We start from the raw sequence: 27,967 nt of genomic DNA on the forward strand, positions 1-27,967 counted from the left end.
GTTCAAGCATGGTTAAAAAAAACACCTTTAAGTCAAAATTTAAAAAACTAAGGTTCTTAACTCCCATGTGTGCATTGCACAGCTCAGCTGATGAAAAGTTCTGTCCCTCATCAGTTGTATTTAAATCACGATGTAATCTGCTGGGTGTTTCCATTAAAATTCCCTTCCAAAAAGAATGTTACTCCCTACCCCTGCTAAGAAAAAAGAAGTTATATATGTGTGAATTTGAGATTTTAGTTGAAAGGCATCATGTCTAGTGGAATTTGGACAGAGATATGGGAACACTGAGTCAAGCTTTACAGTACAGCATTTAACTGTGTCCTGAGTGAGCCGTCTCTTTGGAATCATTTATGCAGATACAAACAGTCTATTAAGGAAAAAACATCTTTAAGAGTCAGCCTGATTAAGCCAGTTTAAGTAACTGCCAATTCCAAACCATTTATAATTATGATTAGGGATGGTGCATTAAGATGGGATCTGCTGATCGGGACCCAACTCTGGGTCAACATCACCTTTTTAAACCTCTTATGCATTATAGGATATTGCAGTGTCCATCGATAGATAATATTCCAAAGGGGCTAAGTGCCTTTCTCCAACTAAGTATTCCCGAGAAACAACCAAACTTCTGATCTAATCCTTAGTTGGTCAAAAATGCAAGGGAAGTAAGGCTGAAATGGGTTGCAGCTATGAAAATAAAAGTGAAAATGGTTGAAGTTGCTTAGGAACAGGGATGGGTTAGAAGATGGCCAGAAGTATAGATCTACACAAATTCATGTCCAGTTGCTAATGGTTTTGCTGCATGGCCAGGAACTTGGAAAAAGAATGGAAGATTGGTGATGAGGAACTTCAGACATGATGGTATATGGATGGACCTCTTTGAGTAAATTTGTGTCCCAGGTCAATGTCTACCAATGCATCCATGCTACAGAGGCTCTTAAGGACAGAAAACATTGTAGGGGTGAAGCGGCTTTCCCCTAGCCACTTCAGTAGCCCCAAAGTGCTCAGTTTTTGTAAAGGTGACATTGATTTCCATTGTTAATGGTCACAGTAGCTGACAGGAAAGTGAAAAGAGTTTAAGGACTGCATCAGAGTCTGTTATTTAGGAGCAGAAGAAAAACTAACAGATTGTTTTTGAAAATAAAGGAAATTTATTCTTCACTCAATTGAAAACTAAGAGGGAACAAGCTGCTTAGGAGAAACATGACAGTCATATGACTCAAACCTAGTTTCTTTGTGTTTCTTTTTTTACTTCTTTGATGTTGACTCCATTTTGGATAGACTTGCTTTGCCCAATTCATGATCAGGAGGTCTAGAGTTACATGCATCTTCATGAAATAACAAAGCAGTCTGTCAGTATGATGAGGAAAAAACATCTTTAAATGTCAGTCTGACTGGGCCAGTTTAAATAAATGCTAATTCCAAACCATTTATAATTAAGAATAGGGATGGTGCATTGAGATCGGATCTGCTAATGAGGACCCAATTCTATGTCAGGTGAGGCTGATTTCACCTAAATCACAAAACTGGGAATGAAGGGAAAGGGTAGTTTCCCAGAAGCAATAGGCTACTTCAAGAAGGAAGAGGTAGGGAATAACAAGTATTCATTACAGGTACATCTTATAGCCTACTTCCTATTTATGCCCTTAGAAATTTGAATTCAACCCAAAATTTCACATTTTCTGCATGCTATCTAACACAGTTTTAGAAGACAGAATAAAAGTAAAGTCTTTTACAATATTTTAGACCACAAAAGCATATATTGTAGTGGGAAATCACCTGCCTTTCACAAGGCATTAATACCCATAATCATCTTAGATCATGTTCTCTGATGTACAGCTACAACAAAATTATTTTTGTTTGTTGGCTCTACCTATATTTCCAAGAGTTCAGTCTTTGGCTTTCTCTTTGCTTAACCTCTCACACGTTTTCCTCTTTTTGGACTCTCAGTCCCTTTTTTTCAAGCTAGTTCTATTTCTTTTTCTTTTTTTGGGTTTGTTGTGGGGGCTGAACTCTGGGCCTAGGCACTGTCCCTCAGTTCTTTAGCTCAAGGCGAGCGCCCTACCACTTGAGCCACACTGCCACTTCTGGCTTTTTTCTGCTTATGTGGTGCTGAGGAATTGAACCCAGGACCTCATGCGTACGAGGCAAACACTGTGCCACTGAGCCAACTTCCCGGCCCCTAGTTCTATTTCTTTATCTGCCAAACTTCAGAAATAGTGAAATGAATACTTGGAAGTTTCCCCTATCTCCTTAGCTGCTTGTGATCTTTCCACTGCCTCTTTAATTTCAATCAGCTTAAAGTTATCAGTGACATCACTTCATCCTATTGAAATATTCACATTGATAATGCTTTCAATTGTGAGTTTGCTCCACCTATTTGATTGGTCTTTCTGTCATTCATAAGATGTAGTCTTCTTTGTTTTAATTACTTTTTTCTCATTTTCCTAACAAAGCTGCAGCAGCTTAGTAAGGTTCCAAGACTTCTCTGCCCCAACCTTTCAGCTTGTTCTTTTACTTACTACACTGACGATTCACTGTTCAAGTCAAGCCACCTCTGCTCTCAAGCTGTCATAGGTTCTCTTGAGATTGCTTTTAGAGTCTCTTCCTTCAAGGACCAAGCTAAATGTTTTCTGCTTTGTAAACCCTGCTGTAGTTCCCCCCAAGCTATAAATCATCACGTAGGCCCTGTCAAATCAGGTCTAAGCTACCTCCTGCCCAGCCCCCTTACATCTGGACTGGACAACCTTTACTGTCCAAGTCATTTTTCAGAATGCTCTGAAGGTTAGGCTTAACACCTGACAAACCCATAAAATTATTCTTCCCCTGACTCAGTAACTATCTATTGCTGAATGAGATTTCTTCTTTCTCAGAACTCTTAACGCACTTTCTTGCATGCTCTTAACAAAGAACTATAGTTATTTAATACCTATTTTTTTAAATGCAAGTTTGTATGCTCTCTTAGAGAACATATGTATTTTTTCTTTTTTTTGGGGGGGGAAGGGGGTAACATGAAACTCCAAGTATCAACTATACCTTGGCTTTCCATATAGGCAGAAGTGTAATTTCATATGACTTATAGCATAACCTAGAAGTATGAAAAAATACACCATAATTTATAAAGCACTCCTATGCATATTATAAGATATTTTAGTAAACAGAATTAGGTATTTATCATTTCATCTTTATTTTTTTCAAAAATGCCAGTTCTAAAATATAAAAAGTAGATTTATTTCAAAGAACCATTTAAATATGACTTTGGCCAAAATTTTTTATTAACAACAAACAGATGGAGTGCAATAACACTCAGTTATTTATGATAAATAAACTATTTTTCTGACACCCTCTGGGAGTAAGCCTTATAGACACTACTTATAAATATCTATAATGAGGCCAAATAAAATCAATAGTGGCCACTAATGTAATTTGTATTATTAATCACTTATTTGGCACTTGGATCCATGTATGTGAAAATTAAAGTAGAAAGTTCAGTTTCTCATTTCTATTCCTTGTTGGGTTTTTTTTCTTTGCCAGTCCTGGCTTCAACTCAGGGCCTTGGCACTGTCCTTGAGCTTTTTTGGTCAAGTTTAGTGCCCTACTACTTGAGCTACAGCTCCACTTCTGGCTCTGTATGTGTGCGTGTGTACACACACACACACATGTACATGTGTACACGTACACACACACACACACACACACACACACACACACACACACAGGAGATTAATTGGAGATAAGAGTCTCACAGATTTTCCTGTCTGGGCTGGCTTTGAGATACAATCCTCAGATCTTAGCATCCTGAGTAAGTAGGGTTATAGGTATGAGCCACTGGCACCCAGCTTTCTATTCCATGTTTTAAATAAACACATCTCAAACATTCAAGCATCTGTGAAACATGATCTACTTATCATCTCTAGTAATTTATACCATATATACTAACTAAAGGCTGACATGCTGGATCCTAGAAATTCAGATTTTATAACTTTGAACTACACTACTTATGACCAAAAAAGAACTGGATCCAAGATTACATTTTAAATTATAGAAGAGCCTCTGGGGGGAAAACATTAGCAGAAAGATGTTAGGCATTTCTCAGAGAAGTATGTAACTTCTTCAATTTCCATAGTGTGCTTTGGTTAAATTAAAACTACAGTAAATTTTCAGTAGTTTTTAATCTCACTAAAATGTCTCCATTCAAAATGGTCTGGATTTGAGCAATAGCTTATTCAGTTTATCTTTAAGTAATGACAATCTTGTAAGAAGCCACTTTCTTCCTATTGCACAAAAGTCAATTTTAAAGCCTATGTAGGCAAAAGAACTCAGAAAAAAAGTATTTATCTAATCTTATTTACAAATGGTGCCAAGTAGTTTCTACTGGAACAATGAAATGGTAAAATTTGTGAAATTCTACACATTGTTCCAGTTTTAACATTATGCTGAAGCAGGCATTACAGTTAGAGGTAGCCCAGTCCCACATATTTGGAGAAGCAAAGGAGCAGGAAACATTGAGAAGACTTGGCAGTTCTTTGACTTCTAATGATTATAGATAAATTTTGATTATGAGCTATTTGGTTGTGCAGCATTCTTCTCAGTTTCATGACTCAAACACAAAGGAACTTGTGGTCTGGGCAGAGAAATTGGAATTATTTTCTTTAGCTTACTTTGTTTTCTCTAAAGTCAAGTAAAAAATGGGAGACATTTTCATATACTACAAAGGTAATACAGCAGGCTGGAGTCACTCTAATCAAATTGGGAGCGATTCCTTTGTAAAATCCACCAATGCCTTCTTTCCTGTAGATGGAAAAAAGTAGATAAAAGCTTAAATTCTTAAGGCAAGCCTTACAAAATGCACATGCTTAACAGATAAAAAACAGGGAGTAAGCAGTCAAACCTATGATTTAAGTCTATGTTTACAATGTTCTGAGTCACTATAGTTTATAAGTCATTTGTGAGGGCTTACAATTCTTTTCTAAACTGACAGAAAAGGGTAGCTGACACCTCAAAAGTGAACTGGAAAGTGCTTTCAATTAACATATATATATTATATATATATATATATATATATATATATATCTCATATATAGTATATACACCATATAGATTTTAGGATGTGTCAATACTGAGGCTTGAATTCAGGATGGAGCACTCTCACATGGCTTTTTCACTCAAGGTTGGTGTTTTACCACCTGATCTAAAGCTCCACTTCCAGCTTTTTGCTGATTAATCATAAACAGTAGCTAGACTTATAGACATGAGCCACCAGCTCCCAGCTGTCATATATTTTAATGGATGAAAATGCAGGAATTTTAACTGATCAATGAAGGTATTAAAAATCTCATAAGTTATATAAATGTGATACAACTCTACAGTACATATTAAAATAAAGACTCTAAATACTTGCCTCAGGCCTTTTAGGATAAAATGGACCCATAATTGTTTAACTCCTCTCATGCTGAAGAACAAGTAAATAGGTCTTCATGAATAGAGATGAGAAGTACTTGAAAAAGCTTTGGAATCAGTAACAAGTATGGGTCTTCTTGAATGTGTTAAACTAGGTTTGTGGCTTCTGTATTCAATACTATTCAAATACTTTATACTACCTAAATTTTTTTCTAAGCACTTTCATGTATCCTGCTTCATTTTTATGAAAACCTGTCAGCTGTGATAGTCTGATTTTACAAATGAAGAAATCAAGCCTCGGAGAAATATGGTTCAAGGACACATATGTAATAAATGGGAAAGCAGGAACCCCAGCCACACTTTTACCATAGCAAGTTGGCTTTTTTATAAAATGAATACTGTAATGGACATATAAGACATACGAAATACTTCCTCAGAGCAACTCTGATATTCCGCATGCTCTTACCTCCATGTCTTTGTGATTACATCCATTACACCACTGTAAAACATGTGCTGATCCTGAAGACGGGCTCTCAAAACTTGATATGGATATGTTGCTGCCACAGCAAATATTTTGGACAGTGCTGCAACAGATATATATTCTGCTGTGCTCTAGAATGACAGAAAACATTTGTAATTTTCTTTGGACAAGAATTTCTTCAAAAATGCAGGGGTAGGGCTGGGAATTTGGCTCAGTGATAGAATGCTTGCCTCGCATGCATGAGGCCCTGGGTTTGATTCCTCAGCACCACATAAACAGAAAAAAGCCGAAGTGGTACTGTGGCTCAAGTGGTAGGGCGTTAACCTTGAGCTGAAGAGCTGAGGGACAGCGTGCAGGCCCGGAGTTCAGCCCCCACAACCAACAAAAAAAATTTTTTTTAATGCAGGGGTAAAAATTACATGAAAAATTTTTAATGAGTCCTTACATGAAAAATACTGTCTCCTTCTTTAATACAAGCCCTATATTATATGGGGTTCTAGTTTCAATATTTGTATGACACTAGCTTATGCTATATCAACCACAGCAATATTACATGAAGCAAGCACATGAAAAAAATTCTTACTAACTGTCCATAAACGTAAATGATATCATTTCTTCAACACTCATCTTACCAACTGGGCTTCTGGTAATCTGTTGACCTGCTGGTTGTATTTCACCTTCAGCAATTCATATGCCATAAACTGAAGGGCACCATGTGACGTTCCAAAGAGCCCGGGAACAAAACCCTAAAAGGGAAGATTTGAAACATACTAAAAACAACTTTTAAAGAAAGGTATATTTAAGTAAAATATTTTGACTACTTAAAATAGAACTTTAAGCAAATTACACTTTGCATAAATCACATTTTATTTGGGGTTAAAATAAGATTTTTTTATTTTTTTAGGTTTAGATTTTCTTTAACTTAGTTTTTCTTTGAATGGTATGGACATAAACATCAAGGTCCATACTATCAAGAACTGGGTTATGGGTAGGAACTTAAATTCAGTTAAGAAAGTAAAGGTAGTGATATTTCAAGCATAGATATTTAAAAGAAAGCAAAAAGTGTGTCAGTACTGAGGCTTGAATTTTATCCAGGTCTTTCCATTCTTGCTTCACTTTTTCACTCACTGTGGGCACTATTCTACCACTCAAGCCATGCTTAACCTTTAGCTGAGACTGGCTTCACACTGTATTCCTTAGAGCTTAGCCTCCCAAGTAGCTAGGATTATGGGTACAAGTACCTGGTACATTCTAAAATTTTTGCCTATAGTTTAGTAATCAATAATATCAACTTCAAGTTACTGACTTCAAAAGCTATTACATAATTCCTGAAAAACAAATTCAATGTATCTAATTTTGATTTTAAACTATATGTGGTTTAAGGTTATTTTTTATGAGGATAAGCAAGGAGTAGAAGTAGAAAACAGGTAAGTGTGACTTACTGAAAGAACACCTGACGAAGTTTTAGCCAGTTCTCATAGATATCAGTATTATAAAGATACATTTTTTTTGGGGGGGGGTCGGTCATGGGGCTTGAACTCTGGGCTTAGGCACAAGGCGAGCGCTCTATTGCTTGAGCCACAGCGCCACTTCCAGTTTTCTGGGTGGTTTATTGGAGATAAGAGTCTCACCAACTTTCCTGCCCGGGCTAGCTTTGAACCGTGATCCTCAGATCTTAGCTCCTAAGTAGCTAGGATTACAGGTGTGAGCCACCGGCCTCCAGCTAAAGATACATTTTATGGTAATGAGCATACACACTTTCAAGTACAATTTCAATATTATAAACTAGATCTCCATTTTTATTATTTCTTGCACAAGGTTGGCTTCTTTTTTAGGCCTAAACATAGTAATTCAAAAGCAAGACAAAAGAGCCAATGTGCAAAAAGTAAAAAAGCCAGATATGGCACAAGTCTACTCCTAGGACTTGGGAGTCCAAGAAGAACTATGAGCTCAAGTTCAGTCTGAACTTCATAGTGAGACAATGTCTGAAAAACAAAGCGAGACAAAAACAAGAGCCAATGCAAATACAGTCTACAGTTATCTGAAATATATTAATAGTAATTCGTTACCTTATACAATCCACGCACACCTTCATTCTTATATATTTTCACAAGTGCGTCAAACATTCCTTTGTAGTGTCGTGGTGAGGTATTAACAATACCTTCATACTGTAACATAAGGCGAGTTTTTGTCACCCACAATGGGTTTGTAATGCAGAGGGTCATGGCTCCTAAAATCAGATTTAAAGCAGACTACTTAGCATTAAGCACAGTCCATCACACAAAGTATCAGAGTACAAAGGAGTTGTATCTGCAATGGTGAGATGTGGCCGGAAGCAGAGTCTTAGGATCAAAAATAGACAGTTTTTGGTGGCTATAAAAAAAAAATGTGAATAGTAAAGATGTCCTTATTCTACAACACTGAGGCCTACTGTAGAACCTGAATGGGAAGGTGATCTAGACCTTAGGAATCAGACATAGCATCAACTAGATGGATTGAGGATTAGGGGGAGAGAACCAGGATCTGGCACCTCAGGAATCTATGCATGGGTACACATATGTCCATCCCAACTCTATCATTCTTCCTCAAGTCCATTCAAAGTAGTCTCTGTACCTCAAAAACTAACCATGTAGTCAGTTATATTTTATATTCTTTAGAGTGTCAATTCTGTAAAAAATTTTTATTTAGTACAGATTTCACTTTGAGAGTTTCCTAAAGAGCCTTTTATTCAATAAATATTGAGGCTATTATTATTTAGGTCTCTAGTAGCCAGTTATTAAAGTCAGTAAGCTATCCCTTACCTTAAAAATAAAAAGAGCAAAACCAAGAATATCAAAATAAAATTTATAAAGACTTAGGGTCTTACTTTATTTTGCCTTCTGGAGAGTAAACATACACAAGACAAAGAAACAAGGCTAGTAAACTGTATTTGAAAACTGAAATTATACTTTACTGAAACACTGTACAAAATCACCTTAATCTACTGAGATTCATAACATTTCTAAACCTTACTATGTTTAGCAATAAATTTAAAATATTAGCCTATCAGGAGTTATCAATAACACCTGTTTATTAATAATTAGAAATTAATATTAATAAGAAATTTCATGTAGTAATGATTAATATATAAACAGAAGAGCACATTTAAACTCTAGTGTTAAAAAGGGGGAGGGGACAGCAAATAAAAGCTATGTTTGAAGGCCAAGGTGGTAGGTTGGGTTTGATGCCAACGTTGGCCATGGAGTTATAGGCCAAGCTGAGACACACAGTGAGATCCTGCCTCAAAAAAACAGGGGAAAAAAAATCAAGTTTTATATTTCACACATTGCCTCACCAGCCTCAGCAGCCGAGATGAGATATTCTGTTGCCTCTAATCCTTCAGTTCTTCCTTCTGTCTTATATGATTTGATGGCATTATAACTGAAAGAAAATTAAACATAGCATTTTAACTTGATCTGGTTTCATAAAGCAGTCTGTCTGTCTTAGAGTACAACTTAGTAACACTATTCCTAAAGTAATCGTCAATGTATAATGAAACTGAAAAATAAGACTTTATTTAAGAATAAATATGCTGGAAATTGTTTACTGTAGAATTATGACCCTCCTCACAAATAGTAAGCTATTTTGAATATTCTGAGACTGGTTAAGGATGAATAAGTAACTGTCATAATGTTATGCTATTTATAAGATTTTCTATTTTGAGATGCTCTAGAAGGAATTTCTTTTTTTTTTTGGGTCCGGTCGTGGGGCCTGAACTCTGGGCCTGGGCACTGTCCCTCAGCTCTTCAGCTCAAGGCTAGCACTCTACCACTTGAGCCACAGCGCCACTTTCCAGCTTTTTTCTTTTTGCTAATGTGGTGCTGAGGAATCGAACCCAGGGCCTCATGCATGCAAGGTAAGTGCTCTACCACTGAGCCACCTTCCCAGCCCCTAGAAGGAATTTCTTATAAAGGGAGAAAATAAAATTTATTTGAGTGAATTTATAGGATTCATCTTAGAAAATAGTTTCAGGTTCTTACAACAGTTTACAAAATTACTAAAAAAAACAAACTGGTGGAAGTGGTGCTGTGGCTCAAGCGGTAGAGTGCTTGCCTTGAGTTGAAGAGTGCAGGGACAGCACACGAGCCCAGAGTTCAAGCCCCACGACTGATAAAACAAAACAAATTGGCTCATTCAAATTTTTATAGTCTATTTTGGCCATTAGAAATACTCAAAAGTAAGTAATATAACACAAATCCTCAAGAATTCTGAAGAGACTTTACAACTTCATTGTGAATCTAGAGTTAGCCATTTTCAGATTTGACTAAAACCTTTCTTCTAATGTATTTACAAAAGTAATACAGTTAAACATTTTACCTTCCTGAATTTACTTCAAAGAAATGAGTAAGAGTATTTCTCCATCTTACCTGTTTACATTTTTTCCTATTACAAACCCTTTCAGACTAAATGACTCAGCTAACAATAGCTGGCTGAGAAGGAAATTAACAAGCCATTTTGCTTCCTGACCCTTCTAATACAGAGAAACTAATGAAATGACTCACCATTGTTTGTTAAAACAAACAAACCAAGAATTCATTTAGTTTTAATACTATAAAATCTTCCAGATCTACTCACAAGAAAAAGTAGAGCCCCCAGGACAAGCCTGCACCCCACACATTTGGGGCTACTCCTTGATAAAGTCCCCGAAGTCCATCGACTTTCCAAATGGTAGTCAAGCAGTGTAAGATTCCTTTATATTTTGGTCTCAGTTCCAGTCCATCACTCACTGCATTAAAGGATACACAAAATTAGGTGAGAAAAAAATTCTAGTTCAGAATCACATAAAAACACAGGTATTAGGCTAGCAATATAACTTAATGGTAGAGCAGTTGCCTAGCAGGTGCAAGGCACTAGGTTTAAGCCCAGAACCAAAAAATGGCCATAAGTACTGTTTTTGCTGCAAATATTTATGATTAGGAACTCAAACATTAAAAAGTATTGCTAAAAAAATAATCTTGCTGGGCACTGGTGGCTCACCCCTGTAATCCCAGCTACTCAGGAGGCTGAGATCTGAGGATTAGGGTTCAAAGCCAGCCTAGGGTAGGAAAGTCCATGAGACTCTTATTTCCAATTAAGTACCAGAAAACCGGAAGTGGTTCTGTGGCTTAAGAGGTAGAGTGATTGCCTTGAGCTGAAGAGCTCAGGGACAGTGTCCAGGCTCAGAGTTCAAGCCCCATGACCCACCTCTCCCCCCCCAAAAAAATCTAGCTGGGTACTTCAATTATGTCAAGAATGCTAGCAAGACCTGTAGAGGATGGACTAAATATTTTTTTCTGAATTTGTACCTTCTCTACTAACACAAATCAAAACCATAACAGAGAAGTATTTCACTTGAACATATCTAAAACTGGACTAGTTTTTTTCCCATCCTTTCCAAAGTTATTCTTATTCTTCCAGTGTTCTGTATAGCTCAGCAAGTGCTACTTTTATCTACATAGGTGCTTATGTTACATACATGGGCCATCCATGACTCTTTCCTTCCTATCCCTTTTATCAGTTAGTAAGGCCTTTAATCTTGCTTAGTTTGAAGAAAATTCTCTTAGATCTGTTCATCTCTCTTAGATCTGTTCATCTCTGTCAATTAACATTGCTGCTATCATCCTACTTTAAGACAGCAGTAGTTTCCAACTAGTTGTGGCATTTTAAAGTGTTCTTCTTGCCAATCTTGTAAATATAATCTTGTAATGTTGTCTAGATGATAAACCTGGCATATCATGTCCTTTTGGCTCTACTGTGTCTTATGGAGTCTGGCAAGAAAAAAAAAAAATCACTGTTTACCACGGCCAGGCAAAGGGGGAAATGTCAGTTTCTTTAATGAGTAACCTGTCAATGTTACATTATGAAATGAGTAAAGTACAGAGGACTGGGTTTGATATCTAATTTCTTATTATTAATTACTCAATCTTTCTAAGCTTCAGCATCGTCATTATATGAGTATAAATATCTACTTCACAGATTTTGCTTATACAAAAGTTTAAAAGCAGATAATGGAGTGGCTGTTGAGTAATGTTTTGCCATGTACTTTATAATCTTTATGATGCTTCCCTTGGATTTGTGTCTCCAATTTGTACAAAGGTCTTCTTCCAAGTATCCTTCCATTTTTCTCTCAATAATAAGCTCACAATGAAATTTCTCTTTGAGATAAGACAAAACATACCACAAAGATACACTTTTACTTTTTTACAGGTAAAAATCAGTATTCCTTTATTATTTTGGGAAGTTACTTAATCCTAGAGTATTAAATACCTGAATAATAGGTAAGAATGATTAGTTTGTTTTTAGGATTTATACTGCTAGACAGGTCAACAGCTTGTGCAAATACATCTTCATTTCTTTCTTTTTTTTTTTTTAACATCTTAATTTCTAACATTTGAATTTTCCTTTTGACTATACCAAATTATCCAACAACAAAACTGTGTGGCTCTGAGTAGTGTTAGATTACTTTGCGCCTGAGTTTCCACATCCAAAAGTGGGGCAAGGTAACAGAATCTAACCATAAGAATTACAAATGGCCAGAGGCATGTCGTAAGTGAAAAAGTGCCAGCCTAGCAAATACAAGACCATGAGTTCAAAACCCAGCCTAGCCACAAAAAGAAATTACAAAGGATAAACTGAACTGATACATGCAACTTCCTTAGAATCATGCCTGGAATAATGCAAGCACTCAGTAAGTATTATTTATATCATTAGATAAATAGAAAATGTTATGTGCTAATCTTGTTTCTGGACTCTACATTTTGGTTCCATCCTTAATATTACAGACAGCCATATTCTTTCTACATTCTTCACAAAAACCACTCACACACTTTTAACTTATGCATTACTGAGCTTTTGGGTTATTTTATGAAATTATTATTTCTATTATGTTTAATTTTTCATTCTTCTTCATTGGGCTCTCTCTCTCTCTCTCTTTTTTTCTTTTTTTTGGGTCCAGTCGTGGGGCCTGAACTCTGGGCTTGGGCGCTGTCCCACAGCTCTTCAGCTCAAGGCTAGCACTCTACCACTTGAGCCACAGCACCACTTCCGGCTTTTTTCTTTTTGCTTATGTGGTGCTGAGGAATTGAACCCAGGGCCTCATGCATGCAAGGCAAGCGCTCTACCACTGAGCCACCTTCCCAGCCCCTGGGCTCTCTCTTATTCTTGAGGATTTAGAAATACAGCACACAGCTGGAGGTTTGGCTCAAGTAGTAAAGAAACTGCCTAGCTAGTTTGAGGCCTTGAGTTTAAACAGAAGTACCGTAACTAAAAAAGATTATATAGTTATAATGGGAATCATCATCTAATGCTACTTTTCCACCCAACATAAGTGCATCTTCTAATTTTTATCATCTAACCTGTCTTACACACTTAAGTCATAGTGAGTTTCATTTCATAGCACCACCAACTTTTTTTTTCTTTCTTTTTTTTTTTTGCCACTTCTAATTCTGCTTCCCTGTAATTTCCTTTCAACCTAGGACTGGCCTTAGGAACAACCAACAACGAGGCAGCTCTCTTTCATGACATGGAAGTTCAACAAATATCATAAGTATTTTTTCTCTCTCCAAGCTAAACTGGGTCCTCTAGTTTTCTAGTCTCTTCATATGAAGTGATCTGCAATGTTTCTGTAACTCTGAACACGCTGAGTTCCAATTTACTTGACTTGAAAGATTCTAGGTTGGCTTTCACAGCACATATAGTCAAAACTATCCCCTCCCCCATAACTAGCTACTAATTTTATTAAATGAGGTTAATGATATGAAAGCATTAAAACTACAATAGGTTACTCGGCATTGCTGCCACTCAATTATCTTTATTTTCAATATTTGTCTTCCTAAGAGTTCTCTTTTTCTATCACCATTTCAGCTACATTGGGCTTTATTATTACCAAGTCCTGCTTTGACTCCTAGATCTTTAATTAAGGTCCTATTCAATCCAAATTTCCTGTGTATCCCATCAGTCTTACTAGTTTCCCACACCCATTTCAGTACCAAGAATTCCCTTCCCTCAAGCATGCAGTCTACTTCCTAGTGCCATCTGAAATTCACTAGGCTAACCACACTACTCCTCAATGATCATTTCAACTGCCTCTACTTTTGTTGCTAGACACTGCCGCAGAAGAGAGATTCAAAGAAACAAGTCCTCATCTGCAGACCAGTTCAAAATTCTTTATTCATGTTGAAGCCACTAAAGACCAGGGATTTGCAGAGTAGTTAACTGCTAAAGGGTTCAAAGTTAAGGTGCATAGGTTTCAATTCCAGCTGCATCTTCACAATCTTGTGATTTGGGCAACATAATCATCTCTATTTATCCTTATCTGAACAAGGGCTAATCAATTCACAGGACAATGAATAAAATAATACATCTAGAGCTCTTGGTTTGCATAGTGTTTCTCCTAGTAAAAGGTCAATGAAGTTTACTGCTCAACGATCATAATTAATCTGCACATGCATAAGCATCAGAAAATGTGCATTTGTGGTGTCTTTTCTAGATTAATACCTATAATTTCTGTCTAATTCCCCATATAGAGGGTGTCTTCCTGATTGTAAACATATTCACTACATGAAGAAACTCAAGACCCAGTTTTCCATGGAACCGGTTTGGATCCATACAGCCATAGGTAATCTATAATTTTCTTGAGACTATTTGTATACCTACTTTGTATTTGGATTTATTCTACTATGCCTTTAATAGTATGTTGTCTAGAATTATCTTTTGTGTAAGTCTCAAACCTACAATTAGACTAAGTTTCCCAAGGCAATAACTTCTGTAATGGTACACAGCAGTCCCGGATTAGACATATCAAGTGAACTGAACAAAACTACACAGAATTACTCTACGATAAACCACTTGTACACATTTAATTCTCAAGGCAGAAAATAGTTTCCAAATGAAGTTACCAAAATATCATCATTGAAGCTATCATTTTCAGATTGTGACTTGAACTTCTAAAGCACTCTAATTTCAATAGACTTAAACAAAATAATTTTCAGAGTCTAACTCTTTTTTTTTTTTTTTCCTTTACAGGATATTGGATCACACTGTATACGATCAAGCCGAAAGAAATCTTCAAGAAAATTCTATCCAAACCTAACCACCTACTTAGGACTGGGCTCTCTCCCCAGCACTTGAACTTTCCTTCCAGTTTATGCTGGCAAACCACGTGGCAGCCTTTAAGATTTGAATGAACTACAAGTATGCGAAGCAACTGTGACAATCTCTTCTCATACTTTACTCCACTCAGTCTTGGGGAGCAGGGCACACAGGGACCAAGCCCCTTTGCCAGACCCACTCCTACACAGAGTTGCACAGAGTTGGACGAGGCGGGCAGAAAGCAACCTTTTGCAGGCCCTCCTCCCCATGCACGGTGGAGGCGCGGGAGACCACGGCCTCCCTCGGGAGTCTTTTGCACCGGGATCGGGCTGACAGCGAGGGAAACGTGTCGGTGTGCGGGCACACTTACCCGCGAACCGGATCTTCACGAGGTCGAGTGGATGCAGCGCCAGGTTGGACAGGACCCCGCCGCTCACGCCAGCTACCAGGTTCTCGTACCGGACGTGGCGGAATACCGTGCTCCAGGCCGACGACCCGGCGGCCGGCTGGCTCTGGCCGGGCATCGGTTCGGGACCCGTCGACACCACGGCGCCCAGCGCCGCGGAGGTGGGAGGTGATGCAGTGGCCGCCACCGTGGCGACGGTGCTCAGCCGAGAGCGGGAACCCCGGGCCCGAGCCCACTTCCGGGACGGTCCAGAACACCAGCCGCCCAGCGGGAACCACTCGGGCGCGAAGGGGTGTGCGGGCCCAACCGCAGGTCACGCCAGTGTCGGAGCGGTGGAAGCCCGCCGAAGGGGTCCGCCCAGTCCCCGCCCAGCCTCGCCTACCGCGGCCACCAGCACCCACGGAGCCCAAAGCAGAAGGACCGCCCCCCGCCAGCCTTCGCGGAGCAACTACGGAGCGCGCCGCGGGTCCTGCCGCGCCGGCCGCTTTACACGCGCCGGCGTCACGTGACCGGAAGTACCCGGCACGAGGCGGAAGTGGAGCGTGCTGGGGTGGTGTCAGTCTTGGGAAGAAGGCTCGTGGGGTCCCGGTGGGCCTGAGGCGCCAAAATGAAGGTGAAGATGCTGAGCCGGAACCCGGACAACTACATCCGCGAAACCAAGTTGGACTTACAGAGAGGTGAGACACGTTGGTCCGGAGGAAGGAGTGCCCTCAGCGCCTCCTCTTCCGGAGTGAAGGGGGCCGGGGCGGGGTCGGCGCCGCCGCTGCGGGCTGGCCCCGTGGGGTCCCGCCGGGGCGACGTTGTGTTCACTGCCAAGTCGCGGAACTGAGCAGCCAATGACAGCTTCTGAAAGTGCCTTCTCTAGATTTCCCTCCCGCGACCCTTGGGAAATAGTTACTGGGAAGGATGGCCGGTGGTCTTGCGTTACAGCTGTTCAACAGCGCGGTTTAAATGAGCCAAACAAACTTTAATGAGCTTTAAACAAACTTTCCTACTGGTCGGATCCCTGTGCTACTGCAGATTACCCACTTGTACCTGTGGGAAGAGACAAAGATGGAATTTAAAGTCATCTGTTATTGTTGGGTTTCTTATTTCCCTAACTCTTGTGGAAAATTTGAGGAAGCAATGGGTCAAGTGAAAATAATGACTGGTATATTCACCCATTAACATGCTTGCCACTTAGGAATTATGTGATACTTAAATGTTAGGGGGCAGTCTTGTTTGAGTAGATCATTCTGAGTGAAAGAACATGTGCAAAGGCTTTAAGGCAGGAATGGGCCTAAGAAATAAAGACCTTGTCATCTTGAATGTCGATGCGGTGTAAATTGTAAGTGAAGCTGGAACAATATTTCTCTTCCTTGATTAGTAAAGATTCTCTCTCTCTCTCTCTCTCTCTCTCTCTATATATATATCTATATCTATATGCATATATAGTGACATGATGTAAAATCTATGATCTCCACTCCCAAGGTCTTTGCTATTTCAATTTGACACCTCCATGTTCGTTGAACCTCTGATTCCTTCATCTCCAGTGTCACCATCACTACTTTTCCCACAAGTAGCTTATGTTTACTTTTACAATATGAGTGCATTTGAGACATTTCTTTTCAGGCTTCCAGTGGCACACAGTTTTACCCAATTTATCTGTCAAACTTGGGAAGCTTTCTGTGAACAATAATCTTACAGCTGCATGTACACCTCCCCCCTCCATTTCAGCACTTCTGTTCTAGGCTTCCATGACATATTTCTGTCAGAGTGTTTTATCACATAATTATTATTTTGACTGTTAGTCTTACAGAAAGAAGAAAAATAATTTTTGTATATGTATTGTGTTTAGACAACACTTTGCACTTAGTTGCATATCTGGATGAATGAAGCGCGCATGGGTAGCTGGCTGGTCATAGAATCACTAAGTGAAACAAAAAGCTGGAAGTGGGGGTGTGGCTCCAATGTTAGAGCACCAGCCTTGAACAGAAAAGCTAAGGGACCACACCCAGGCCCTGAGTTCACACCCCATTACACACACACACACAGAAATTCTTAAGTCATGTTAAAGTTTTAACTCCCTCCGCCCCCCATATGTCCCTATTTATAACTGTCTGATGAAGTGGTACTAGCAAAATGGCATATTTTAAGTTTTAGAGTTCTGTATTACCATATTTCTTTTTTATCTTGCTAATGGTATTTCCTTGTAAATTTTATTCAGTATTCAACCACTGAAATAAACACTAGAAAATCTGTTTCTAAAACTTTCTTGGTGAATCTGATGTAGCTGGTTAATATGTGAGACTTTATAGATGTAAGATTTAAAATGTGTGGGTTTTTTTTTTTTTTTTGGGTCCGGTCATGGGGCCTGAACTCTGGGCCTGGGCGCTGTCCCTCAGCTCTTCAGCTCAAGGCTAGCGCTCTACCACTTGAGCCACAGCGCCACTTCCGGCTTTTTTCTTTTTGCTTATGTGGTGCTGAGGAATCGAACCCAGGGCCTCAGGCATGCAAGGCAAGCGCTCTACCACTGAGCCTCCTTCCCAGCCCCTGGGGTTTTTTTTTTTTTATGGTGGTGATGATATTCAACTTTGAACTCAGAGCCTTCACTTGTTTGATTGCTTGTTCTGATGGCATTTTAACCTTGAGAAATGTCACCAGCCAAGTTTTGGCTGGCTAAGTGGAGACAGAATTGCATGGAGTTTCTGTTCAGGCTGATTTCAAACCAAAATACTCCAGATCTCAGTTTCCTGAGTAGCTAGGTAAATGTGTATATTTTAAAGGAGTGAATAGCGTTTAGATAGGTTAGCACAGAAGTTGGAATGGGTTTTTCACAGAAGATAAAGTGTACAGAGGGACTCATATAGAAAGCACAATACAATTTGAGGTAACTGGATAAATCTGTTTGGCTGGAGCTGAGCTCCAGAAAGGACATAAGGCTGAAGAGAGAGATTGAGGCCAGACTAAGCCAGAAAGAAGATTGAACTTCCAGTAAAATCAAAGATATTCGGGGCTATTTGTTACAGTATGGGGGAAAAAAGATATCAGTTTATGTTTCTTCAAAACAAATTACTATTTTATAATATATATTGATACTGACATTCTCATCTCAGACATATGTATTCAGAGAATAGTGAAGGGCTGACAATAGAATATCTGCTTTTGCCTTCTGAATATGCCAGCATGTTGTACTTTGTATGACAATGACAATCTTTTTTTCATGACAAAGTTCCTTGCTTCTAATAACAGTAAGAATTGTGGTACCTAACAAAGTAAGCATTCTTTTTGAATTTTTAAAAGATTGTTATTGTAAAGATACAGAGAGGTTATAGTTACATAAGTTAGTCAGGCAAAGAGTACATTTCTTTTTGGACAATGTTACCCCCCTTCCCTTACTCTCTCACGTCCCACATGCAAGTTACATAGTTCATTTTCAATATAGTGAGCATTTCTTACATTTGACAGATATTTCTGTCATTATGGATATTAACTAGGAGGTTTTGTTTTTTAATTTTTATTTTTCTAAGAAAAAAACACATAATCTGTTCCTTCAAAGTCGATTTTAATGATTGAAAAGGTGATTACAAAAACTTTGTGTAGAAATTACTTTGAAAATATATGAAAATGGCTTGTGCTTCCATTCTTTTTTTTTTTTTTTTTCAGGTAAGGGGTAGGTTTATTCAGTAGACCTGCTGGGACCAGGCCAGGTTGGCACTCCATGCAGCTGGGAAAGACCTGGGAAAGACCTGAGAAAGAGAGAGCTGGGAAAAGAGCTGAGAGAGCTGAGAAAGAGCTGAGAAGGAAAGAGCTGAGAAAGAGCGCCTGGGCCTGGGCTAGGCCTTATCTAGGGTATGGGCGGAGAAAGGTGTGGCCACATCAAATTCAGATGTGACCTCAGCGGATGCAGATGTGACCTCTTCCAGGTGTGTCAGTTGCCTAGGTAACGCAGGTACTGGGTGAAGTCTGCTTGCCATTCAGGAGCGGACCTTACATTCCAGCCTTTAATAATCATGAAATAGGGCACAGATTCTCTCTGGCTACTTCCTGATGACAAGGGGTGTCAACATTAGGGGTAAAAGGCTGGAATTTTGTCCCTTCCCAGGCAGCAAGCAGCAGCTGTCCCTTGGTGGCGTGAGTTCATAGATGAAGTCTGGAGAAGTCTCATGAGCATTGAGGGGCTGAAAAATACTAGAGAGCAAATAAATGGCAAGAGGAAGGACTTGGGGCTGAAAAATGTTGGTAGAAATGTCCCTAGTGGGGCTGGGGAGGTGGCTCAGTGGTAGAGTGCTTGCCTTGCATGCCTGAGGCCCTGGGTTCGATTCCTCAGCACCACAGAAGCAAAAAGAAGAAAGCCAGAAGTGGCACTGTGGCTCAAGTGGTAGAGCGCTAGCCTTGAACTGAAGAGCTGAGGGACAGCGCCCATGCCCAGAGTTCAGGCCCCACGACCGGACCAAAAAAAAAAAAAAAAAAAAAAGAAATGTCCCTAGCTAGTTCTGACATCTGGTGACTAGGTAGAGGAGAAGTCAGGTAACAAAGGCAAGAATATAAATTCCTGTGTGGGGGGCAGTGGGGAGGATTGGGTGGGGGGGGCAGAGGGAGGATGGGAAGGGATGGGAAGGGGAAACAAAGGAGGAGGCTACAATGCTTGATAAGAAATGTACTCATTATCTTGCCCATGTAATTGTAACCCCTCTGTACAGTATTTTCATAATAAAAAAAAATAAAAAATAAATTCCTCTTGGAGAGAAAAAAAAGAACCCTGAATCATTTGTAACCTCCTAAAAAAAAATAAATTCCTGTCCAGTTAATAGGTGGACAGGTATAGACACTAGATGGGCAGGCTTCTTACTTCTGTTGACCTCCGGCTCTGGTTAATTTTGAAAAGGCAGGCACAAAGTTGCTGATGTGATATCATCTCCTCTTACTCCTCTCCATGGTCCCTTGCTCCCCAGACTGGCTAAGTCTAGGTGCTTGTTGCTGGGATGGCTTGTCCCAGTTGGTATTCAAGGAGGATTGAACTCAAGGCCTGGGCACTGTCCCTGAGCACTTCTGCTCAAGGCTAGCACTTTTGAGTTATAGTACCACTTGGAGTGTTTGCTGGTTCGAGATAAGAGTCTTGAGCCATGCTTCCAGCCTGGCTCTTTGCAGTTTAGTTGGGAGATGGAGTCTTAGGGATTTTTCAGCCCAGGCTGGCTTTGAACTGCAATCTTTGCCACAAAAGCCCTTTATTATTTCCAATTAAAGCAACAATGAGATCAAATAGAATAGAGCTTACCTGGGTCCTTATCAAGAATTGACCAACAAATATTCTGCAATGACAAAACTTGTTAGATGTGATGAGAATTTTAGCACAGATAGGCCCAGTATTTTAGAACCACGTAGTCAGTAGTAGAATACACAACACAAAACAAAAAAGGCAAAACTCAAAACCTAAAGTTTTTTTTTGTTGTTGTGTTTTTTTTTTTTTGTTTTGTCGGCCATGGGGCTTGAACTCTGGGCCTGGGCACTGTCCCTCAGCTTTTCAGCTCAAGGCTAGCGCTCTACCACTTGAGTTACAACGCCACTTCCGGTTTTCTGGTGGTTTATTGGAGATAGGAGTCTCACAGGCTCTCCTGCCCGGGCTGGCTTTGAACCACGATCCTCAGATCTCAGCCTCCTGAGTAGCTAGGATTACAGGCGTGAGCCACCAGCGCCCGGCTTAAAACCTAAAGTTGTTGAGAACAATGTGTAGATATCTTTGACCATTTACCACTTCAGTGGCAATAACTGTCTACATCTGAGAATGGCATAAAAATTAGGTGCTCTGGCTTTCCAGGGAGCACAGGAGGCATTAGAAAAGGGGTTTCACCTCTCGGGTGTGATTCGCAGCACCCCATTAAATGTGTAGGACAGTCAGTCTGGTGAGTGAAGGAGAGCTGACCAGGCAGAAGTGGCTCCCGACTTCCCCCAGAGCCCTCTAGAGAGAAATGGCCAAGCCCCCAAAGCCAACCGTCCTCCGCTTCAAAGGTGACTGGCCTTTCAGCTAAAGGCCATAGGAGCACTCTGGCATGGCGCCACATCTGGACAGAGACTGAGCAATAGAGAACCGTAGAGTAGTTTCACTCACCAGAGTAGAGAAGTAGTGTGGATGTAGATGTGAAAGCCAGCAATGGTATCCATGCGCTGTGTCCACAGCAGACAGACCGGTTCACAAAAGGCTATCAGAACTGTGGGTATTCCTCAGAGCAAAAAGGGAAAAACAAACAAAAAAAGAAAAAAAAAAGAGGAAAAAAACCGGAGAGGAATTCCTCCTATCCTGACTTTAAGCCCTTTATCTGAGTCATGGCACCATTTATGTTAGGTTTTTAAAAAGAGGTAGCCATGAATACCTGAATACCATGCACGTGGTATTCAGGTAAGGTGTAGGTTTATTCAGTAGACCTGCTAGGACCAGGTTGGCACTCCACGTGGCTGGGAAAGACCTGAGGAAGAGAGAGAGCTGGGAAAAGAGCTAAGATTGCTGAGAAAGAGCTGAGAAGGAAAGAGCTGAGAAAAAAAGCTGTGCTTCCATTCTTAGCTAGTTAGGTGGCTTTGAACTCGAAGATCACAGTTCAGAGCCAGTCTGGACAGAAAAAAGTCCTGGAAACTCCAACTCTAACCAGCAAAAAAGCTGGACTGGAGGTTTGGTTCAAGTGGTAAAGTGCCAGCCATGAGCAAAAGAGCCACTTGAAGTCCTAGCTTTTCAGTCTCCATGCTGGAAAAATATAATTTCATCCATAGGTAAAATTATGAATTTTAAAAATTCATTTTGCTTACATGAAAATATTTGGAAATAGAGCAATCACTTTTTTGGTTTTTAACTATTAAAATTATTAAAATATCAATTAGTTTTAAAAGTAGCTGCTTACATCATAGTCAGTAGCACATTTCTAAACATAATTCAGAAATAACCTTTCCAAAACTAATAAATGGGGCTGAGAATTAGAAATACTTAGTAATATTGTGAACTGGATTACTTATCCTTGTGAAGTAGCCATTCCTTCCTTAGCACAGTATTGGGTTAACTGAATCAGTTCAGCTCTTTGAAAGGTACACAGCTACTGATGTCACATTTATTCATCACAGAAATGTGCAAAATAAGCAATTGGTTCCAGTGTGCATATATTCGCATTAAGTTGGTACTATGCAAAAGCCACTATTCCCTGAAAGTTTTTTCAACTGTGGTAGACAAAAATGTTGAAATTGGATTAAAACTTGAGAGCTTATCATATTATCATAGTGTTGAACCAAGATTTTATTTTTTGTTTTGCCAAAAACATCATTAATTGCATAGTCTACCTAAATGTACATATGTTGAAAGAAAAATATCTCCCAAAAGCTGTACTAGCGGGACACAGAATCTAAAGCACATGAAGACTGTTAATTTAAGGTCCCTTTTAAAAGTGTGAGCCTAGGGGGTTGGGAAGGTGGCTCAGTGGTAGAGTGCTTGCCTTGCAAGCATGAGGCCCTGGATTCGAATCCTCAGCACCACATAAGCAGAAAAGGCCAGAATTGGCGCTGTGGCTCAAGTGGTAGAGCACTTTAGCTGAAGAGCTGAGGGGCAGCACACAGGCCCAGAGTTCAGGCCCCACAACTGGCCAAAAAATAAAAATAAAATTAAAAGTGTGAGCCTAGGAATATTGTAGTTTTAGTATTATTAATCCAATGATAATGCAAACTTCTATCAAATCAAGTAGGGAGGTACTGTAGTATTCCAAGGGGAAGGTAATAAGGATCCACATTAAGATGTTAGATATAGGGAAGAAGGAAGAATGAATAAATATTTCAAAGATGGGCTGGAATGTAGCTTAGTGGTAGAGTGCTTGCCTAGCATACATGAAGCCCAGGGTTCCATTCTTCAGTACCACATAAACAGAAAAGACAAGAAGAGGTGCTGTGGCTCAAGTGATAGAGTGCTAGCCTTGAGCAAATGAAGCTCAGGGACAGTGCCCAGGCCCTGAGTTCCAGCCCCATGACTGGCAAAAATAAATACATACATACATACATACTTAAATTCTTCAAAGAAGATGAGTAGGACTTTGAGTTGGTATTAGGGAATACAGAAGATGGAATTCATAACATAATCAAGTGTAAGTTTTATTGCCTGTGAAATGCATTATTAACAGTAAATTAGAAAGTAGAGATAATAGGGTGAAGTCAGGGGTAAGAATGTTAATTTACTTTTACACATTAAGGTGTTTTCTTTGTTGGTTGGTTGTAGTAGGCATTGAACTCAGGGCCTTGTCCTTGGAAGGGACATGCTGAACCACTTGAGACACACCTTTAGCACCTTTTTACCTTTGCTGGTTTTTAAAAATTTTTATTTTATTGCAAAGATGCTGTACATGGGGGTTACAGTTTACGTGAATAAGGTAATGAATGCATTTTTAAATTGTTTTATTGTGAAAATAATGTGCAGAGGGGTTACAGTTACATGAGTAGGGTAATGAGTACATTTCCTATTGAGAGTTGTTACCTCCTCCTTTGTTTATCCCCTACCATCCTTTCCTTCCCCACTTTCCCAACTCCTCCCTCCCCCCCCCCAAGTTGTAAAGTTAATTTTCAACATAGTGTCTTGTACATCTCATTGTTACAACTTGTATCCTTATTTCAGCATTTTGTTATTTCCCTTCCCCTCCCCAAATTAGAAAAATGTACATACAAGATGCAAGGCACTGACATCAAATACAGTGAAAACAGGGGTTATACTGTGGGGGAAGCATATACAAAAGAAGCAAAAAAAAATCTCATAGTATATTTTAAATACATTAAAAACAATAGCAAGAAAGAAAACAGTTGTGTCCCTATCTTGGGGTTCATTTCTCTTAACATCATCTTTTCTCTGAAAAGGAAAAAAGAGTGGCCAATAGACACATGAAGAAATTCTCAACTTCTCTAGCCATAAAAGAAATGCAGATCAAAACAACATTGAGATTCCACCTCACTCCATTTAGAATGGCTATAATCAAGAAATCTAATAACAACAGATGCTGGAGGGGATGTGGACAGAAGGCAACCCTACTGAACTGTTGGTGGGAGTGTAAACTTGTTCAACCACTTTGGAAAGCAGTATGGAGGGTCCTCAAAATACTACACATAAAGTTCCCCTATGACCCAGCAATCCCACTTCTGGGCATTTACCCAAATGATCACAAACAAGGTCATACTAAAGCTACCAGCACAACTATGTTTACTGCAGCATTATTTACCATAGCTAAGATATGGAACCAACCCAGATGCCCTTCAGTAGATGAATGGATCAAGAAAATGTGGTATATATACACAATAGAATTCTATGCCTCCATCAGAACGAATGACATTTCCGCATTTGTTAGGAAATGAAATGGAAAGACTTGGAAAAAATCATATTAAGTGAAGTAAGGCAGACCCAAAGAAACCTAGGTCCCCTGGGTTTCCCTTATTTGCAATAACTAGTATAAGTCTAAGACAAGCAGAAAAGGTCAAAAGCTTTTTTAAAAAATTTAAATTTTAGCCGGGCGCTGGTGGCTCACGCCTGTAGTCCTAGCTACTCAGGAGGCTGAGATCTGAGGATCTAGGTTCAAAGCCAGCCCGGGCAGGAGAGACCATGAGACTCCTATCTCCAATAAACCACCAGAAAACCGGAAGTGGCGCTGTAGCTCAAGTGGTAGAGCGCTCGCCTTGAGCTGAAGAGCTGAGGGACAGCGCCCAGGCCTGGAGTTCAAGCCCCATGACCGACAAAAAAAAAAAAAAAAAAAAAAATTTAAATTTTATTTTATTGTAAGGATGCTGTACAGAAGGGTTACAGTTACATGAGTAAGGTAATGAGTACATTTCTTGTTGAGCATTGTTACTCCCTCATTTGTTTTTCTCCTACTATCCCTTTCCTCCCCCACCTCTTTTACTCCCCCCACCCAAGTTGTAAAGTTCATTTCCAACATAGTGTCTTGTGAGTATCATTGTTGCAATGGGTCATCCTGTGTCCTTGTTTCAGCATTTTGTTATTCCCCTTCTCCTCCCCAAATTAGATAAATGTATATACAAGATGCAGGGTACCAAAATCAAATACAGTGACGACAGGGGATATACCATAGCGGGGAAGAACATACAAAAAGAAACACACACAAGCCGGGTGCTGGTGGCTCACGCCTGTAATCCTAGCTACTCAGGAGGCTGAGATCTGAGGATCGCGGTTCAAAGCCAGCCCGGGCAGGAGAGACCATGAGACTCCTATCTCCAATAAACCACCAGAAAACCGGAAGTGGCGCTGTAGCTCAAGTGGTAGAGCGCTCGCCTTGAGCTGAAGAGCTGAGGGACAGCGCCCAGGCCTGGAGTTCAAGCCCCATGACCGACAAAAAAAAAAAAAAAGAAACACACACAAATCACATAGTACATTAAAATCAACTACAAAGAAAAACCTCTTTTATCCATATCTTGAGGTTCATTTCACTTAGCATTATCTTATGATAATATGTACATAGCTTTTAGCTTTTCTGCTCATCTGATAAGATTATTCTAAATGTATACTAATTATTGCAAATAAGGGAAACCATGGGACTTAGATTTCTTTGGGTCTGTCTTACTTCACTTAATATGATTTTTTTCCAAGTCTTTCCATTTCCTTACAAATGGGGAAATGTCATTCTTTCTGATGGAGACATAGAATTCCATTATAGATATACACCACATTTCTTGATCCATTCATCTACTGAGGGGCATCTGGGTTGGTTCCATATCTTAGCTATGGTAAATAATGCTGCAGTAAACATAGTTGTGCTGGTAGCTTTAGTATGACCTTGTTTGTGATCATTTGGGTAAATGCCCAGAAATGGGATTGCTGGGTCATAGGGGAACTCTATGTGTAGTCTTTTGAGGACCCTCCATACTGCTTTCCAAAGTGGTTGATCAAGTTTACACTCCCACCAACAGTTCAGTAGGGTTCCCTTTTGGCCACATCCCCTCCAGCATCTATTGTTACTAGATTTCTTGATTATAGCCATTCTAAATGGGGTGAGGTGGAATCTCAGTGTTGTTTTGATTTGCATTTCTTTTATGGCTAGGGAAGTTGAGCATTTCTTCATGTGTCTGTTGGCTGTTCTTGATGTATGGTCTTGCTTTATGCCCCCAGCCAGCCTTGTCTTTATTCCTCCTGCTTGTGGTTCTCCTGTACCTAAGTTAACGAGGGGGTGTCACTGTGCCTAGATGTGTGGATTTAGGGTTATTTTTCCCTAATTGTTATTATTAACTAAGACAACATATTTGGCAGAGTAGTTAAGAATGTGGGTCATGGAGCCAGACCACATTGGATCCTGGCTCTATCACTCCATAGGCAAGTTACTTTACCTTTCTTTCTGTGCCTCAGTTTCCTAATCTATAAAGTAGGAAATAGCATTCGATCCTAACTCAGAGGGTTAGAGATTAAATGAATAGAGATTAAATGACCTAGTAGCACATAATATAATCATCATCATGTATGTCTAGCATTACAGTGTTTAATACCAGAGATTAATAATGTTCCTTGATCCACAAGCAGCTAAAAGAGTTAAGCAAACATTGGTATTGTACTTTGTGCCATGCGACTGAATAGTGTGTCAAAAGTTACAACTCAGCTGCAATGGAATAAGATATATAGAAGGAAAAACAAAGTGTATGTGTGTGATCACAGGTGTACTCAAGTATTTTGCAAGATGTATTTTCTTTTAGTTTTGGAAAAACTGTGAATAAACCTTTCCTAATTTTTGTTAATGTGCTAAGCATAAAACAGAGTCCCTTATTACAGGCTTATTGAAATATATTAAGGATCAGCTGAAGTCTTCCACAGGAAATATTAAATGTGAATTAGTGTTTTATTAAGAGAGATCATTCTTATTTCAGTTCCAAGGAACTATGATCCTACCTTACATCCTTTTGAGGTCTCAAGAGAATACATAAGAGCTTTAAATGCTACAAAACTGGAACGTGTGTTTGCAAAACCGTTTCTTGCTTCCTTGGATGGTCATCGAGATGGAGTCAATTGCTTGGCAAAGCATCCAAAGAGCTTGTCTACTGTCCTTTCTGGGGCTTGTGATGGAGAGGCAAGTATCATTTTAAACCTTTTGTATTGTACTTTGCCTTTAATTTTTACTTAGCTATAAATTTTACTTTGGTTGTAGTGTAATTCTCAAGAGTAAATTCTGGGGCTGCGAAGTTGGCTCAGTGGTAGAGTTCTTGCCTAGCATGCATAAGGCCCTGTGTTCAATTCCTCAGCACCATATAAGCAGAAAAAAGCCGGAAGTGGTGCTGAGGCTCAAATGGTAGGGCGCTAACCTTGAGCTGAAGAGCTGAGGGACAGAATTCAGGCCCCATGACTGACAAAAAAAAAAAAGAAAGAAAGAAAGAAAATACATTTTTTTTTAAAAAAAGAGTAAATTCTGTTTGAAATAATACATTTAGTAGTTTATTTAGTCCTGAGAAATTATAAATGCAATAGTTTAAGGTTCAATTTGACAAATAAAATTGTGTTTATAATAAATGTATAGTTTTTCACAGAAGATGTTAATGGTTATTAATAATGTTGATATTAATGAATGCTATTAGTGATTCAAAACTTACCCTAA

The 27,967-nt window shown here is 39.4% G+C and overlaps 2 protein-coding genes across 3 annotated transcripts in view; one reads left to right on the plus strand and one right to left on the minus strand.

The window, feature by feature from the left end:
- Window positions 1-1,125: 1,125 nt before the first annotated feature.
- Slc25a32 (solute carrier family 25 member 32) lies at window positions 1,126-15,802 on the minus strand. 2 transcript variants are annotated; one of them, XM_069991189.1, is made up of 9 exons: window positions 15,357-15,802; window positions 10,493-10,643; window positions 9,213-9,298; window positions 7,948-8,108; window positions 6,511-6,624; window positions 5,864-6,009; window positions 4,659-4,788; window positions 3,034-3,085; window positions 1,126-1,347 (listed from the first exon to the last, which is right to left on the minus strand). In XM_069991189.1, the coding sequence occupies exons 1-8, from the start codon at window positions 15,508-15,510 to the stop codon at window positions 3,074-3,076; spliced, it is 954 nt and encodes a 317-aa protein (XP_069847290.1). In that variant the 5' UTR covers window positions 15,511-15,802; the 3' UTR covers window positions 1,126-1,347; window positions 3,034-3,073. The 2 variants fall into 2 exon arrangements, with proteins under 2 accessions (XP_069847290.1, XP_069847289.1); XM_069991188.1 differs by having other exon boundaries at window positions 1,126-3,085.
- Window positions 15,803-15,920: 118 nt separating this feature from the next.
- Dcaf13 (DDB1 and CUL4 associated factor 13) overlaps window positions 15,921-27,967 on the plus strand; it is a 32,184-nt gene continuing 20,137 nt past the window's right edge. Inside the window, exons 1-2 of the mRNA XM_069991191.1 lie at window positions 15,921-16,069; window positions 27,246-27,445. Of these exons, the coding sequence (XP_069847292.1) occupies window positions 16,000-16,069; window positions 27,246-27,445 (270 nt within the window). The 5' untranslated portion in view covers window positions 15,921-15,999. The remainder of the gene's footprint in view (window positions 16,070-27,245; window positions 27,446-27,967) is intronic.

This window comes from Dipodomys merriami, unplaced genomic scaffold (genome assembly GCF_024711535.1).
Source record: "Dipodomys merriami isolate MVZ:Mamm:240054 unplaced genomic scaffold, mDipMer1.0.p SCAF_4, whole genome shotgun sequence".
Classification (NCBI taxonomy): domain Eukaryota; kingdom Metazoa; phylum Chordata; class Mammalia; order Rodentia; family Heteromyidae; genus Dipodomys; species Dipodomys merriami.